This window comes from Leptinotarsa decemlineata, unplaced genomic scaffold (genome assembly GCF_025532065.1).
Source record: "Leptinotarsa decemlineata unplaced genomic scaffold, Ldec_3_MD MMD2_tig00000090_RagTag_RagTag, whole genome shotgun sequence".
NCBI classification, from domain to species: Eukaryota; Metazoa; Arthropoda; class Insecta; order Coleoptera; family Chrysomelidae; genus Leptinotarsa; species Leptinotarsa decemlineata.
In genome coordinates, this window is record NW_027412541.1 from 2637377 (window position 1) to 2654600 (window position 17224).

A 17224-nucleotide genomic window follows, 5' to 3' on the forward strand; every position below is an offset into this window, starting at 1 on the left:
CCTTACTTCAGAGTTGTAATAATATGCGTGAGAAATCGGGATGAGGCAATTAGATAGGTACAATTTGTTTTGTAAAAATCAAACTTTAATATATTAATGTTGTGGGTGTTATGTTGTTTATTCACCTATAATTTGAGAAAAGTGAACTATTCAGTAAAATTATTAATTGAATATTCCATATTTCATATTCATGAAATAACGGTTCCAACTAGATTTACACATAGTTATAATTGACGAAACGTTACATAAACTTAATAACATACACCTGGAGTAATATACCGTACCTATTCCTTTCCAATGTTTTACATTCTTGTACGATTCAACAGATTTGTTTATGAGGCAACTCCATCCGTCGGATCGAGTGTGTTTAAAAGCTACTTAGCGTCGGACCGTTGAGAAATAACAGTGCAGCGGGTACCTCACGCAGCTTTGCTGATGTGTTTGCACAGCATGGAGCTAACCAAACAAATATCAACGTATTGAATGGCGTTAAAACTCGAATAATGGGGTGTTAATAGATATCTCTCGTTTTCAGTTTCCATAGGAAGGTACTACAATCAATACCGAATTTATACCTTACGATATACTACCTATATTTACATAGGTATAGTTTTGTTTTTCTATTAACTTTCTATTGATTTTTCTACGCACGCCTAAATATGATTGCATTTTATCAACAATTGGGTACTAGCTGTTTAATTTTTGAAAACGGACGGGTTTTCAATGCGTAGGATTATTTTACTTAGATATCTATTTCAGATAAAATTCAAATGTGTTATGATATTATATCCAGAAAGGAACCAAAGTACCGGGAATGGTTATCCTAAAAACCGAACACGTTCCACATATTTTAAGTTGAAATTACAAGATCAAAGTCGAAATTTCGAGTTCAAAGTAGGAATTTTCAAGAAACAATAGATAAACTTATGAGGCAATTCAAAACGGCTACATAATTTCATTCAAGTAGCAGTACATAATAATAAATCAAAGAAATCGAAAATTCGAATAAATTCCTATCAATTCGTATGTGCTAAGTAGTTATAATACATTTCTACCTTCTCCATCAGAATTAGCCACCAATCTGATAAATTTTTGTAGCAATCTACAAAAGATAGATAGGGGTTGAAAAATTGAGTGATTGAAATATCATCTTCTCTTTTAGTATTTTATAACAAAAAAACCCCAAACTTCACAACAATTTGGGAGCAATCTTAATCTCTTATTACCCATAAATCCTACAAAATCAGTTTGAAAGTTGCCATTTAAATAGTTCTCTTCACTTAAACGAACCTACTCAACTCAAGCACTCTTGAAATAACTTGAAGTACCTACTACTTACTGAGAATTTGAGAGAATAGCTTACTTAATACCTTTTGAGCACAGTGGTTTGAAAGGAATGTTCGACAATAGGCTGGACATGAGCAACCACAACAAAGGATAAAGAAGTTGTGTTACAGTATTAGCACGATGTTTTTGTAGATATAACTAGTGAATTAGCACAAAAGGATTTGCTTTGACAATGTCTCTTCAAAAATCTTGTTCTGAGTGAAGAAACAGACGTTAATACTAATATTTTATTGAAACCTTTCCTATATACTGTATCGATAGATCAATTCAAATTGTTCTCACTTTCACAGTAATTGTATTGAATATTTTATTGCTATTGTGTTCCTAAGTATTCTGTAATTATGTTATTTCGTTCCCAAAATACACAATAACAACTTCACGATAATTCCTAATAATTGAGAAATTAGTAGTTGGAAAAAATACTTTGTTTCTTTATTCCTAGTAAACTTGTTTCGTGTAATTGTTGCTTTGAATAATACCAATTTATCCTTTTGATACCTAATAGTTTTACCTTTTGTTTCAAGGTTTGGGGTGATTGCTAGTGAAATATTAATATTCAATACCTACTAATTTGCCCCTCATAAGAGTTTTACATTCTGAGCTAGAAAATAAGAACGTGGTAACCTTGCAACCTAATGCGAGATAAGAGTCACTGCTTATCATTTTCACATTGTTTCAAACAATATAAGCTAATATGTTGAATATTTAACAAGTTACTTTTGTCAAATGTACTTACAGCTGTTTTAATATTCATGGTCATAGCAGGTATCTGAGCTCCGTAGAACTGACCAGCTGTGGGAGTCATATCAGTAAGCATGGTGACACTTAAAAAGTCACCTCTTATCAGAAAACATCAACGGAAAACCTGACTAGTCGCAACAATCACACGACGCACTGATAAAGGGTATATTAGACTACTATTGTTGAAATCACATTGCTTACTGTTTCTCAGAAGGGGAACAGTAGAAAATCACCGGTTCCCCTTCTGTGCTAAGCCGGGATGGGCGGACTTAAAACCTGACAACCAATAGGTTGGACTGCCATTTATTATTGGCACCGCCCCTAGGTTTTTATCGCCGACTTTCAGTGCGCATGTTGGTTGATGTAACTAGAAATTATACAGTTACAGGGATGAGTTGAGTATATGTGGCATCTATTATTTTGTAAACAAGCGCTTTATTAGCGAAAGTACTCGCCGGGTACTCTCTCGCTATGGTAAATCGTTAATGATTGTGTGGAAGGTGTTATTTTCGGAAGCATGTTTATACCAATAATGTAATAATAGTATTGTTATTGGCGATGATACGAAGTTTTTCACGAGATAGTCCAAATTACCGTTAATGTTCCCCTCTCATTATAGATCAATAAAAATGATAATTTCGAACCACAAATAAGTAAGCCTTTGTATGGTTTTTTCCTACAACTACCTACTTACTTTAGAAACATTTTATTTCGTTATTGGTTTTAATTTTTGTATTATAATATCTTGTTGGGAAATTAACTTTTCATAACTCTATTATCGAGCAGTCGTCCAAAATATCCATCTGCTCGGGTTTTTTATGTTGATTCTTTTATCTTAATTTTTACTCAGCATTTTTTATTTTGTCACCGCATATCATTGAAATGCCCTCTTCTCTCGAAAATAAAGTTTTTTGCCGAAAAACATATGGATATTTAGATCGACAGGCTCCACTTGGGATGTTTCGAGTATAGGTACTTATGGTTAACACTTTTATGGGCTAAGACAAGGGTCCAAGTGGTTGCTCCTTTTTGACTAAATTTATGACTCGACCTTTTGTCAGTGAGAAAATTACTTCCAATACAATTTTTTGTTCTCATCCAGGGGTTTCCGCCGAGAATTAAACCTGCTCTACAATCTCCTGGCAGATCGAGAAAATACCTTGCGTTAGTTTCTCGAGGTTACCTTGTAATTTTTTTTTTCGTGTTATGTTTGTCATTGTGTTTTGTGTTAATAAATGTTATCGTTGACTACGCTGAATAATAATTCACCTATCATCAGTCCCGACACCTTCCTTTAATGAAGGAATTAATATTGGTAGCAAGTGAATAAACTTATACAAGTTAGTTTCCTTACTAATTATTTTGATTTTCACTATCTACAATAAGTTCACAATCATTAGTCCTGGTTGTGTGAACAATTGTAGAGTGAAACACGTGTCGCGGTTTTGTAAACTGTAGTGAAAATCACAATATAGGTATAAATTTTGAGTTCAATTGAATATATTTATAATTCCATACCACTTCCAGTAAGTATTGGATCTTTGGCCATGGAATATTGCCAAACAATAACAAAAATATTTGTTATGAAACGGTAATTTTTCCGACTCTTTCTGTAGGTATGCCATGCTGTAGGACTTTTTTTCATCTTGTACTTTGAGTTCATATACAGTTGTAGGTAGATAATAATAATATAAATAATGTTTATTTCATAAGATTGCAATATATATATATATACATATACCTAAACAAAAAGAAAAGCAGAAACAAACATGACAAGCCACTGAAGCTCACAGAGCTTGTGTATGACAAAAAAAGTGAAACAATAAACTAAGTTGAGACGTTTTGTGTGTGATGTCAGTTGAAATGGAAAAATAAATAAAAATATCATGAACATGAACCAGTGAACAAACAACATTACAAACTGAACTATCGGTGATAACATTCATCATTCATTATTAATAAAATAATAAAGAACCCCTAGAATGTGTTTTCTCGAATATCTTCCATGTATATATGTATACTATGTATCTAATATATACCTATCCAACCCATATTTACTGATTCAACAAATAGAATACGACAATTTAAGACAATTAGAACATACCTATGATATAGATAAGGAAAACATTGTATTTAGATTTACTTTAATCTTCTTCTTGAAAATGATCACTTCGTGATTGAAACACGTGCCGAGATGTTAAAAATAACGGTTTGGTGTTGGGATAAAACTCCAGTAATATTCATTGAATAGAATAGAGTCATGAGTTGAAATAATTTTCACTTGTTTGGATGTTATTGTTGAATTCAACCAACCATATACTTTATTGATTTGAGCACTTTGTTGGCAGTGACAGAATTTCAAATCTTATTCACTGAAAATTATTTTTCATACACCAAAACATTGATATGCTTTTTACTGCCAAACATTAGAACAGATAGATACCTCTAATCTTTATGAAAATAATTATCAGTTATTATTATGTTGAAAATGAACCCTATATCGTCATCCGTCATTCTATCAATTTGATTCTCCATATATTCAGTTCCAGTGTTTACCTAAATTCCTGTAAAAAAATTCTATAATATTCAAATGCTATATTCATGATAATAATTACAAATCTGCACTATATAGATTTTTAGTTCCAATACGCTTTCCGTGTTAGAAATCACACGTTACAAGGTAAGACCCCGTTAATCGGTAGCTCGCACGTGTTTCGACTTTTGAGAGTTGTCATTTGTAGGGGGCAACAGCTGATTGACGGAAAAACAGATTTTAACAGATTTTTTTAACTACAACTTCCACCACCTTTAATAGTTTTCTCAGTTGGGCTGGTGACACCCTCAAGAAACTAAACTGTTGCAGTGAAACACGTGTTGGAAATTAAATATTGTGAAGATTTGTATTCATTATCATGAATAGTGTTACTTATTTTCACCAAGAAACGGCTCAGTGTATTCAATAAAATCCAAATGTGCCAAGTATATTGATAAATGAAGGTCAGTACCAACAACATTTCATTATAATTTGTAGGTATAGCTGTTGCTGCGACTTCGGTTACATGGACTCAAAGTTGAAGTATTTTCCGAATTTTCTAAGTACAGAAAGTTCATTTGTATTCGTCAATTTTTGATTCATTCATATCTGTATATTTGACCGAAATTTCGGTCAAATCAGCTCTAACCTTTTTGTGACATATTTTTCAATATCACTATTTTCGAACGGTATAGGCAACTAAGTGTTTAAGTTTCTACCGACCACAATGAAAGGGGCACGTGGACAATCGCAAAATAAACCTCAGCATGGAGCCATATGAACATGCAATAAGCAACAGAGGCAACTCTACTGGAGGTGGTTCGTACCGCTGAGTATTACATTTTTTAAATGAAGGATGCGAATGAGATCAAAAATTATTAGGAGTTTAACACGTATTCCTGGCATGTTAATATTTTGTATGGTACAAAAACATCTCTATTTGCCCCATATCTGTAAGAGAATCAATAATGGGCCGTCATTTGAACTCGGCTAGTTGAATTTCGTCTGGAGACGAAAAATCTCACCTGCCATATTCATGTGCCCTGCTTGGTAGCTGAACTTGAACAGCTTAACAGTTTCAAGTTCACCAAGCAGAGCACATGAATATAGCAAGTGAGATCTTGCTGAAACGTCGTGATAATGTCCTTCACGGATGGTGGGATCTTGCCAAAACGTCGTGATAATATCAAAGATGGATTCACCGCCGAAATGACACATATACATACATACATTTAGAACTAGTTCTAAACTCCAGACATCACCAGAATATGGCAAATGAGAATTTGCCGAAACGCTGTGAAAATAATTCTTGTGAGGATCAAAAACACAGAACACGGAGAAACAGCTCAACCGATACATACACTAATGAAATTATAATACATATTACTTGTACACTTATAACTTACATAATCATATATCATAATCATGAAAGCAAAAACTTTTGTGCATTATAGTTATATAAGTATATCTTATACTACAAATATGTGTCAACGATACCATGCGATTCATTTTACTGTGCCAGTAAAATGTAATTTTTTCCAGAACCTACTTCACCACATAGTTATTTTGTTTGCAAAAGATCCTTCAGATATTCTATTGGGGACACTTGTTCCCCTATACATGGGGACACTTGGAAATAAGGAAGATACCTATATACGTCAAAAGATACGAAAGTCTCACTATGTCGTGCTCAATGTACGATAAAGAAAATCAAAGATATGAGTTTGCGAGATGGTGAGATTTCAGTATCTTTTGACGCATCTGAAAGTAACGGGAATTCTTCAAACGTAGTGGATGAGTTAATTAGGAAGAGAAAGTGTCTTCGTAAATCTTCAACTTTTCAGAAAGATGAAGATTTGAAATTAATAGTTCTTCCATATGAACCAAAATACACCAACGAACTGGTTCAAATTGAAAAAATGAATATACACACCAACAAGTGTCATCAACATATGACTCCGTACCTATATAAGTGTAGTTTTTGGCAAACAAATCTTGCCCATCTATAGGTGCACTTGGTCATTAGCCAAAACACGTATGTATGCTGCTTTGTCCACCTTTTTCCGAGTGAGATGTACGTGATTTCTCCTATTTTTGATTTATTCAAAACAACTTGTCAAAATACAAGAAAATGAAAGGAATTAAGTATGCACGTGGTTATCGAGAACAGCGTCAATATATTACAGATTTGTTAGATATCGACTTTACTACCAGATTTTTTTATTAATTGTTCACTTCTAGAAAATGATCAGAGATCATTTTGAAACTGCAATTCCTATAAAAAAGTGTCATCTGCTTTAGAAAATAGATTTTTGAATTAGATTCATTTCATCGTTAAAAATATTTCTAATAGGTACAAATCTATACAATCATCATCGAACGGTTGAATCTTTCATCAGTGTGATTATCATTACACGACCCATATCCGAAATATTCGCGAAATGTGTGTGGTCTTCGGTTTAAATTGTATATTTCAGTAATACCAACCGTACGTGATACTTCGAATGCTTTGATCTCGCCGACCGTACTCGTCGTCGTACCGCGTAGGAGTTCCGACTGGGAGACGCGACTATTGTGAATTGTGACGCCCTTCTTCATTTGAATATTTCATCAACAATGTCACCATCTCCACAGCGATGGGTATGGTTCACGTGGTCCATTCACATGAGAATAAGTATCGATGACGACAATGGTCTAAACTAGCCAGATGATCAAAGGCGTAGGTACCTTGGATTTTGTTTCAGAGCTGCTAAGTATAGAATAAATAATGATTTTAATAGGAATAGGTTACAGGCCTTCCAAGTGAACAACGATATCTGCAACCACATCTGGCATTGGAGATATTTCATTTTATTCAAAAAATGATGATAGAGTGGGGAATACAGATAAATTCTCCTCCTGTATTTGTGAACAAAACTGGACTAACTTTCTGGCTGTAAAGGCTGTTGTGTTTGGTCCCTGTAGTTTCAAGTTTAGTGTGTTGAGTTTGTCAAAAATGTCGTCTAGGTAAGCCAATCTTGACAACCATTCTTGATCAGCAAACAATTTCTTCATGTCATGATTTTTTTCACCTAAAAACATGAAAACTTCTGATCTCAGTTCAAAGGTACGGTTCAAAATTTTCCCGCGAGATAACCACCTCACTTCTGTATGCAGAAGTTTCGAACTTGCCACCCATTTCTTCACACATTAAGGAGAATAATCTTGTGTTCAGAGCCGTACCCTTTATGAAGTTAATAACTTTCACAGCATCTGATAGAACGGAGTTAAGATTTTCCGGCATACCTTTAACAGCTAATGCTTGTAGATGGATGACACAATGCGTACTTTTACATTCAGAAGCAACTCCTTTCATTTTTGCTGCTAGCCCTGTCAATTTTCCTGACATAGCTTTTGCCCCGTCTGTACACAAGCCACACTTGGACCAGGGAATACCTACTTTGAGTACATATTCATCAATTACCTTAAAAGTGAGTTCCGCCATGGTATTTGATTCAAGTGGTTTGCAGAAAAAAAACTTTTCTATCACCTCTTCATTATAATCAATTCGCACGAAAACAAGTAGCTGCGCCATGTTTATAACATCAGTGTCAGATGTCGGGTCGTTCACTGGGTTATGGGTATTTCGTTTTTCTAGCGACCCGTGAGCTGAGTCATGTTTGCTATTAACAGCATGTTGCTCACATCACTCACGCGTACCACCTGAAACGTTGCCGCGTACCACTGGTAGTACGCGTACCACCGGTTGGGAACCCCTGGGTTACACGAATAAAACACCACACAGAAAATGAAGTTATTCAAACAAGACATTTCTGCAGCCCAATTGAATATAAAACAAATCTGAAATTACTTTAAAAATGAAGCTGTTTTTAGAAACCTTGAGAGGGCACTTTTCCTTCCTTCTTGACACGCAATGAGATTTAATAATCTATGTTTAATTATTGCCTATCCTTTCTACAGTATGTTTGTTAAAATCTGTCTTTCCGTTAACCCGCTGTCGCCCCCCTACGAACGACAACTCTCAAAAGTCGAAACTTGTGCGAGCTAAAGACTAACGAGGTCTTACCTTCCAACGTGTGATTCCTGAAACGGGTTGGACGATAGAAAGCGAAAATTGAACGCCCGGCCTTGCGGTTCGAACCACCGGTTCACACAGCGGTCGATTGAGTGAGTGGACTAAACCACCCACGTCAACATACCAGGCTATCGTCCCACCGTCTCATTCTCAACTTTAATAGTTTAATTGATGACGGCTCATCGGGAAAGGTTCCGACTCGCACAAACTTTTTGGGGGGAAATATATTTCATTGTCCATAGAGATACTCTTTTCGACAAAACATGTTATGAAATGAAGTATACAAAAGTTATTATCAGATGAATAAAATCACAGAGATGTTTGATGATTAATTGAGCGAACAAAACTGGGTACTTGACCACTCGAAAGTTCAAAAGGAGTCATCATTTTGTATTCTTGATATGGTAGATGATTATACATTTTAATGTCACTATAATGGGTAGTATCTTTCAAGGAGAAAAGATGTCTGACGAGTGATGGATAACAAGAGGAAGACTTCTATATCGTATATTTTTTTATTTGACACATAGTGTCTAAATCCAACGGTCAGCATTTTCTTGTCAATTTACAATTGCCGGTCCGAGTCACGTGGTCCAGCTTGGCAAATATATTTGATGGATATTTTCTGTACATCCAGCGAACATTTCAATGAATACTAGCTGAACCCCCAAAACATGATTCTTTCACTTATAATGGACTGAATTGAGGCATTAAATGCAGTTTCAGGAATACGAGTCCGTGTAAGATCCTGTGCAAATTTTAAATTCTTTCAATTCGATATATGATATTATTTTCAATAATACTACTTTCCAGTTACAAGTCAGAGAGTATGCAAGAGTGAAGTCATGTTTTTATATTGAATCACATCATCTTATATAGTTCTTAAATAGTTTGCCAGCTTTATCAGTTCCCGAAAGGAACATGACATGGATAACTAATGTTTGAGCTCTGATGATGGATTTAATAAAGTCCGAAACGTTGGCATAAAACTAAATTGTTTATGTACGAATATTTTTGATCCCTTTCCCAACCAATCAAAAAAACCTCATTATGATTGACTTGTGAGAGGTTGAGTTGTTACTTACAGTAACAGTAATTAATGATAACCGGCAATAGTGTGTGGCAAACACGGAAATTGTTTTCAAATGTCATTATCATTCTGTTTATATAGTAGTTTTATATATACGTTTTCCTTTCAATTTAAACAAAATTCTTATGGCTGTAATTGCATCAAATAAGCGTATGAATGTCTTTACGTTCTGTTATCATGATTTGAGAAGATGATACAAAGTCGCAATGTTATGAATGAAATATGTTTAAAATATATGTTCGAAATATATTTTTCCGTTAATCAGCTGTCGCACCCCTACAAACGACAACCCTCAGAAATTGAACCCTGTGCGAGCTAAGGACTAACGAGGTCTAACCTTTTAACGTGTGATTCCTAACACGGGTGCTTTACCTTGTAATATTGATGAGGTAATGAGACAAGTGTCTTATTCCGGAATTTCGAAGTCCGTCATTGATTATATAGTGTTCCATGTGACTGAAATTTCATTTCGTAACTCGTTTATAGGTATATAATGTGAACATCTTTGTGAAGAGTTTATTTATAGATCAATTGCCTTCAGAAGATTCACACAATTTTTTGTATCAAGACGGAGAAATAGAAAGCCCAAATGCTTTTTATCTCGAAAAATAATCTCTCCCATTTTATGACCATTGTATTTGAGTACCCATACAAATATTTTGCTCTTTATTTGAATATTCCATATACTGATGTTATCATACAATAATGATTCTCCAACTGTCTCAAAACAAAATTTGTGCTTGTCCATTATTTTTCATTGATATGATCCTTGACATTATAAAAATGGTTTAGCAACAATATTGCCAAAATAGATTGTGTTTCATTATTGACATCAAAGAAAAAAGAAACCGAGCAGACAACAAGCGCCCAAAAAGGCCTGATGGGAATGATCAGTCCAGATAATGATGATGACTTTTATAATGACGATAATGCACTTCGGTAAGCTAGGCGCCGCTAATACCGACCAAGATGAAACTTAATTATGAGTCGGTCTCGGCCACGGCTGACAGCAGCACCTCGACTGTGATTCTTAGATAAAGTTCTTCAAAAAGATCTTAGTTTTCTGACGGAGATGACGAGCCAGCCCAGCTTTGCATTTGTCAGAAGACAAAAAATACAGTAATTCCTGGCTTTAAGAACATTTATATAACACCGTAAAGAAAACATATGTTCAGCTCGGAACAGTATACATAAATCGTTTGGAGAAATCAATTGATAGTCATCAAATTGAATCAGAATGTCAGTTTCGTCAATTTTGACATTTCTATCATTAATTCGGTCATATTCTGATCACATTATTCATCTCCAATGCAAAATATCGCTCAATATCTCAATATTGATTTTCATTTGAGAATACATAAGAATATTAGAAGAGATATCCCACCTTATTTTACAAATCCTCGAAGTCACTTTCATTTTTGATGTTTTTCAATACTTGAAATGTTCAAGAAATTTTCAGAACTACTTTTATGTGTACGGTTTCAAAAATTCACTATTGATTCATATTGGTTCACTTTATGGAATAATATTGACATCAAGCCATAATGTTAAAAATAAAATAATGAGTAACATTATCCCGATAGGTGATGACTAAGTAATAAGACAAGTGGTTTTAGGAAAGAAAGTTTTCAGCTTTCTACTACTCCATCTTGGTACAGACAAATGTGGGAGTCTTTCAAAGACAGGAAGGAAGCAATCCATTTCAAAAGGAATAACTCTATACTCTTAACTTTCAGACACAAACTGAAAGAAATAGCCTTCCTGGAACAGCTACTTCCATATAAACATTGAAAAACACGGAAGAAAAATTTTTTCGTAACGAATACTTCTATATGAACATCGAATTATACAAAAAACAATTTTCTCTATTCAGCTTGTATTCCAAACATTCATTATGGAATTGCATCAGATATCATTCAGAGGATTCCTACACAATATATTAAATGAAATGTAAATATTTTACTTACATGGAACACTGTCATCCTCACTGGTCGACATCAATGTTTCGCCGTAAGACACTTACCTAAGGGCTCTTCAGTACCAATTTTGATAACATTATGAGTAGGTCAAACTCATTCCGTGACAAAAAGTCGTAATTTTATGAATAAATTATGTGTTTCTTCTCATAATGTTATCCAGATTGGTACTGAAGAGTCCTAAGGCAAGTGTCTTACGGCGTAACATCGATGTCTACTAGTGAGGATGACAGTGTTCCATGTAAGTGACATTTTTACCTTTCATTCAGTATATTGTGTAGGAATCCTGTGAATGATATCTGAATCAATTTCATAACGAATGTTTGGAATACAAACTCAGTAAAGAAAAGTGTTTTTTTGTATAATTAAGAGTTCAGATAGAATTATTTGTTTCCAAAGGATTTTTCTTTCGTGTAATTCAATGTTTATATGAAAGTAGCTGTTCCAGGAGGGCTTCTTCCTCCAGTTTGTTTCTATGCATAGAGATACTTTTTTTGAAATTGATTGCTTTCTTCCTTTCTCTGGAAGAGTCCCACATTTTTTGTACGAATATGGAGTAGTAGAAAGCCATCAAAAACTTTTTTCCCGAAAATTAATCACTCCTAAAAATGTAACCCTTCCAATTTAAAGACAAGGGTCTTATTCCGATACTTCAAAGCCCACCATTTAGGATGATAGTGATATTTTATAACTCTTATTTTATAACTCTTTCATGTATGATATTGTTGTGTAGCGTTCCTATGAATGATATCAAATTCAATTCAATAACGAATCTTTGGAGTACAAACTGAATAGGAAGCAGTGAATTTCGTATAATTTAATATTTATATAAAAGCAGTTGTTTCGAAAGTATTTTTCTTTCATGTAATTCAATGTGCATGTGGAAATAACTGTTTCGGGAGGGTAGGAAAGTAAATCCTATTCTTGATCTACTCATCTTTGTGTAATATGTAATATGTGTAATGAATGGCAACCTTTTTGAAGAATCCAGTTAGTCCAATGATTTGAAAAAATGTTCGATGCAATAAATTTTCAGATACGATATTATTGAGAATTTGTTCATTTTTTTTGACAGATGTCAATTGAAAACATGTCAATTTGTCATTTTAGATATTCTACAAGAATACACACACAGGATGTTTGCCAAAAAAATCAGTTTAGGTTGATATTTTCTTCCTCAACCTTTAGCAATGCTAACCAAGTGCGATCCGTTGCGATCCATTTCCACAAAGTTTCTTGAAATACACCTTCCGAACGTATATAAATGAATTCTTTGGTGACTATTTCTGTTTCATTCCATTTCATTGCGTGTTCACCTCTAAATGTAAAAAAATAAATGAACATTGTGAATACATAAATATATCCATGATAATAACTGAATGATAGTTTCAAACATTTTCAATAGTTCGGACTTCCATTGTCTAATATGATAGGATTTGAAATATCTGAAATGATAAAGAGAAATTAATATTAAAAAACGAATAGTTGAAAATAACAATTATATTGAACAAAAAACACAATAACAATGAAATAAAAATTAGGCAAAAAATTGAAAATTGAACTATTAAAATGAAATAAAAATTGAAAATCTGGAGATTTCAAGTCAAGTTAATTCACAACGTTTCGATTGTTAGTATCCACAATCGTCTTCGGGTGACATTTTTTATTTCTAGGCGCGTTTCGCGTCAAAGGAAAATAAATGATATAAACATGAAGGATTTTCTCACGATGATATCCACGTTTTATGATTCAACTGATGAATTATATTACCTCTAGTATTGATACCATCGGTTTACAGTTGTTCAAAGGTAGCAAAGAAAAGGCTTCAAAATTCCTATACAATCACACTGAACTGATATTACTTCTGTGATGCCAATGCGTCGATAATAAGGAACGATAATTAAGAAGTAAGGCTTACTTTCCGCTGTTATGTCGGTTCCAATGGTGGTGAGTCATCTAGTTGTCCAAGAAGTGGATATCCGCCAACCGTGAGATTTTAAGGATATCATCAATTAGCAAAGAACAGATTCAGTGTTACTGGAAATATTGTTCAGAAGACCTGAATATTCATATATGTCTGAACATAATTTCTTGATAGCAAGTAGGTCATATCAATAAAAACACAAAATGTTTGTTCATACTTAGGATGGAGTGTGGGCTTTGAGATGTGTGAGTTCTTCGATAAGGTAGACTTCAATTGGAAAGTTTCGAGTTATTCCAAAATAAATCCATAATTGATTATTTTTCTTGAGATGAATCAATTTTCGATTCAAGAATATTTGAAACATTCTTTTATATCGGCAGAATCGCGATGTTATTCCCGTGTCTGGTCCGAAACCAAAAGAAGAAAGAAGAGACGTTTTCTTTTAGAAGTCTCGAAAAGTCGAATGACAAATTGTCATAAAAGACAGATGAATTATTTGAAAAAAATTACATCTTACAAATAAACTTTGTGAATATGCTGATTCCAGCAAAGATAGAAAGACTCGTATTACTTCCTGGTATATACAGGGTCATACTACAACATGAAACGAAACGAAATGAAATGTTTGTGTTATGTTTCAAAGATCTTCGAGGTAGCGATTTTGAAACCGTATAAGTATTAACTGAACAGGTTGCTTTAATATATATTTATGACTGCACATAATATTCAGGTATACTGCCTCTGTCATTTGGAGTTCTAAAAATGGAAAAAGTAGGATCACATAATTGAAAAAACTATAGTTGGAATTAAATCAGCGGAGCAAGTCTAATTTTTTTTCGAATAGACTTTGAGAAAGTTCAACGGTGTTGGGGAAAATAAATAATAGTTTTAATCAATTTATTCAAAATTTTTGATAATCTTATTCGCATATCAACTTGCTTTTCGTATTGGTGTTCACATTCACTCACTGGAAATTAACTTTTAATCAGACAGACGCTTTTTCTGTCTATTGAAATTTGACTGTAAGAACCGAATTGGAGAATAATTTGCCATAAATAGAGGGTTCAAATTGAAATACGTCGCTTTAAATAAGCTTTTAGCTCGAGTGGGAATACCGAGAGATACTGCCAGTCACCCCAGGTTTACACATTACGTGGCGCCAATCTCTGATTCGAATGCAAACGGGAGAACTAGATGGAAGTCACCGGATATTATTGACGGGAAAATTCCCAGATATCCTGATTGATTTACCAGTTTTGTCTGTCCCTCAGAAACCAATGACTCAAATAATGTTCGATGGAAGTAGTTTGTTCCATGACATGTTCGGATAATGATTATCTTGTTGGTATTTTAGAGAATTTGAAAAGAAATACATTCGAATTTAGGTGCGACTTTATTCGTCAATCCTCATTAGGATATGTTCTCTGTTAGGATATTCAGAGTAGGTACTTTTTGGAGAAATCAACTAGCGTGAAACAATGACGGATGAGCACAACAATGATTTGTAATCACTGAAAATTTCAAAATCGTCAGTCAAAACAAGCACTATGTAGAAGTTGAAGAGCATAGAAGTTTAAACATGGGTGTAAATGGTACGACCAAGTAAATCGAATAAAAGCACTCTCTAAATCTGATATATTTGAGATTAACATTGGTTATCAATCAGTTAGTCGAATAAACTTGTGATGCACTGTTTGGAACCTTTGGTGTAGTAATGAATATTATCCACTAGAGTTTTTTTCCAACACCAAACCGTCACTCTAAAACCTCGACAAGTGATCACTTGGTGGTCGAAACAAGCGTCGAGGTGTTAAAATAACGGTTTGGTGTTGGGAAAAACTCCACTAATATTCTGGTCGAATCAATTTGATAAAAATTGAAGAATAATTGAACGTTGATTTGAAATTATTGTTGGATACCAATTATTTCATATCGGAAGTAGTGTTCTTATATGACACTTTGCCGTTGTTTACCATATAGAAAATTTGGAAAAACTTTTTGGCTTTTTACTTCTCCATATTTATTCAAAAAGTGTGGAAGGAAGGATGTCTAGAACATGCACAGATGTTTCTTTCAGATACAAACTGGAATAAATATTAATTTCGGAACAACCACTTTCACATGAACATTGAATTACACGAAAGGACACATTCATTCTCATTTAGTTTCATGTGAACAATGAGTTACACAAAAATAACTTTTTTCCATTCAGTTTTCACTACAAACATTCGTTTAGAATTAAAACATATAGCATTCATAGGAATGCCACACACGTGATATCTGAAAGAGCATTGATATAAAATTTGACTCATATGGAACTCAATCATCTACAAGGTATATGCACTTCTTCGAAGTTCCGGGTAGAAAACACTTGTGTTGTACGTCCGTCGGCACTTATTTCAACTTTTGAAGACGAAAACACATCGGAAAACACCAATCGGCTTATGCCACGATGACATAACATAAAATATTCATACGGTTAGTTGATTCAATCCCAGCTATAAAAACCTCTTTTAAGTTGAAAGGGGATATATTTTTGAAGAGAATAATTTTTGAAAAAATTGCTTTTTCGCTCACTACTTCTCCATCTTTACACAAAAAATTGTATTCCAACGTATTCCATCATTGTATTGATTTTTGGAAAATTTTATTATTCTGCGTAATTCATCAGCTCTGTAGGTATTCAATTCAAAGCTTTTTGTAAATGAAATTCTGAATTCCGCTGTCTAAAATCATCAGTGCTGGTGAACAATTTTCATCTCGTTAATATAATGTGCCGTTTATAGTTAAAAGTGGCCAAAAATACCATGAAATTATTGATGTAATGATATGTTTGGCTTGGTACAGAGCGTGGTAAATAATGGCAGATTATCATAATAAACTCGCTATAGAATAAATATGCAAGTTAAGTGGTTTTATGTTGTTTCTCATTGAAGTGTTCATCTTTTTAGGATAACATTACTTTTCTGGCGACTTTGTCAGTTTGGAAAAATAACACTTCACATTTCATGCATTTATATGACCGATGAAGATACAAACATTTCAGAAAAAATATAACAGTCAAAGGCGTTCTCTTGGAAAGTAAAGCCTAGTTGGGCAATGCATTCATATCCCGGCCAATCCACTGTTGAGATCTATGAAAGTGACAGATTGTAACAGTTCTGTGTTGTGTCTGATAGGTATAGGATTATAAACGCATTTGGGCTCGAGCACGGAATTATTCACGTTCTAGTTGAAAGGTACAACTGGAAACACTGGCGCAGAATGAATCCAAAACAAACACTGTTCCTAAACACCAGAACTGTAGCTCTCTTTTCAATGTGCGTTTCTGTAACCAAGTTGGCGTCATTAGATGAAGTAGTCAACTGAAACATGTATATTATGAACTGAGATCAATTTTTTTGAAAATGTTAACTTTTACAAAATAATTGTAGACATTACACTCTTCTTTGACATTTTTTGGGATATTTTAATTGTCGTGTTATATTTTAATATATATTACGAATTGAATTCCAATTATTTTGAAAGACACTTTTTC

At 33.8% G+C, this 17224-nt stretch overlaps 1 protein-coding gene across 3 annotated transcripts in view; it reads right to left on the minus strand.

The window, feature by feature from the left end:
* Sp8 (Sp-like zinc finger transcription factor) overlaps window positions 1-17224 on the minus strand; it is a 306521-nt gene that overhangs the window by 31911 nt on the left and 257386 nt on the right. Inside the window, exon 1 of one of the 3 annotated variants that reach the window (XM_023155916.2) lies at window positions 2084-2292. The exons of the other annotated variants lie outside the window; for them this stretch is intronic. Within the exon in view, the coding sequence (XP_023011684.2) occupies window positions 2084-2164 (81 nt within the window). The 5' untranslated portion in view covers window positions 2165-2292. Of the gene's footprint in view, window positions 1-2083; window positions 2293-17224 lie in introns of those variants that run through there. 3 annotated transcript variants of the gene reach the window in all.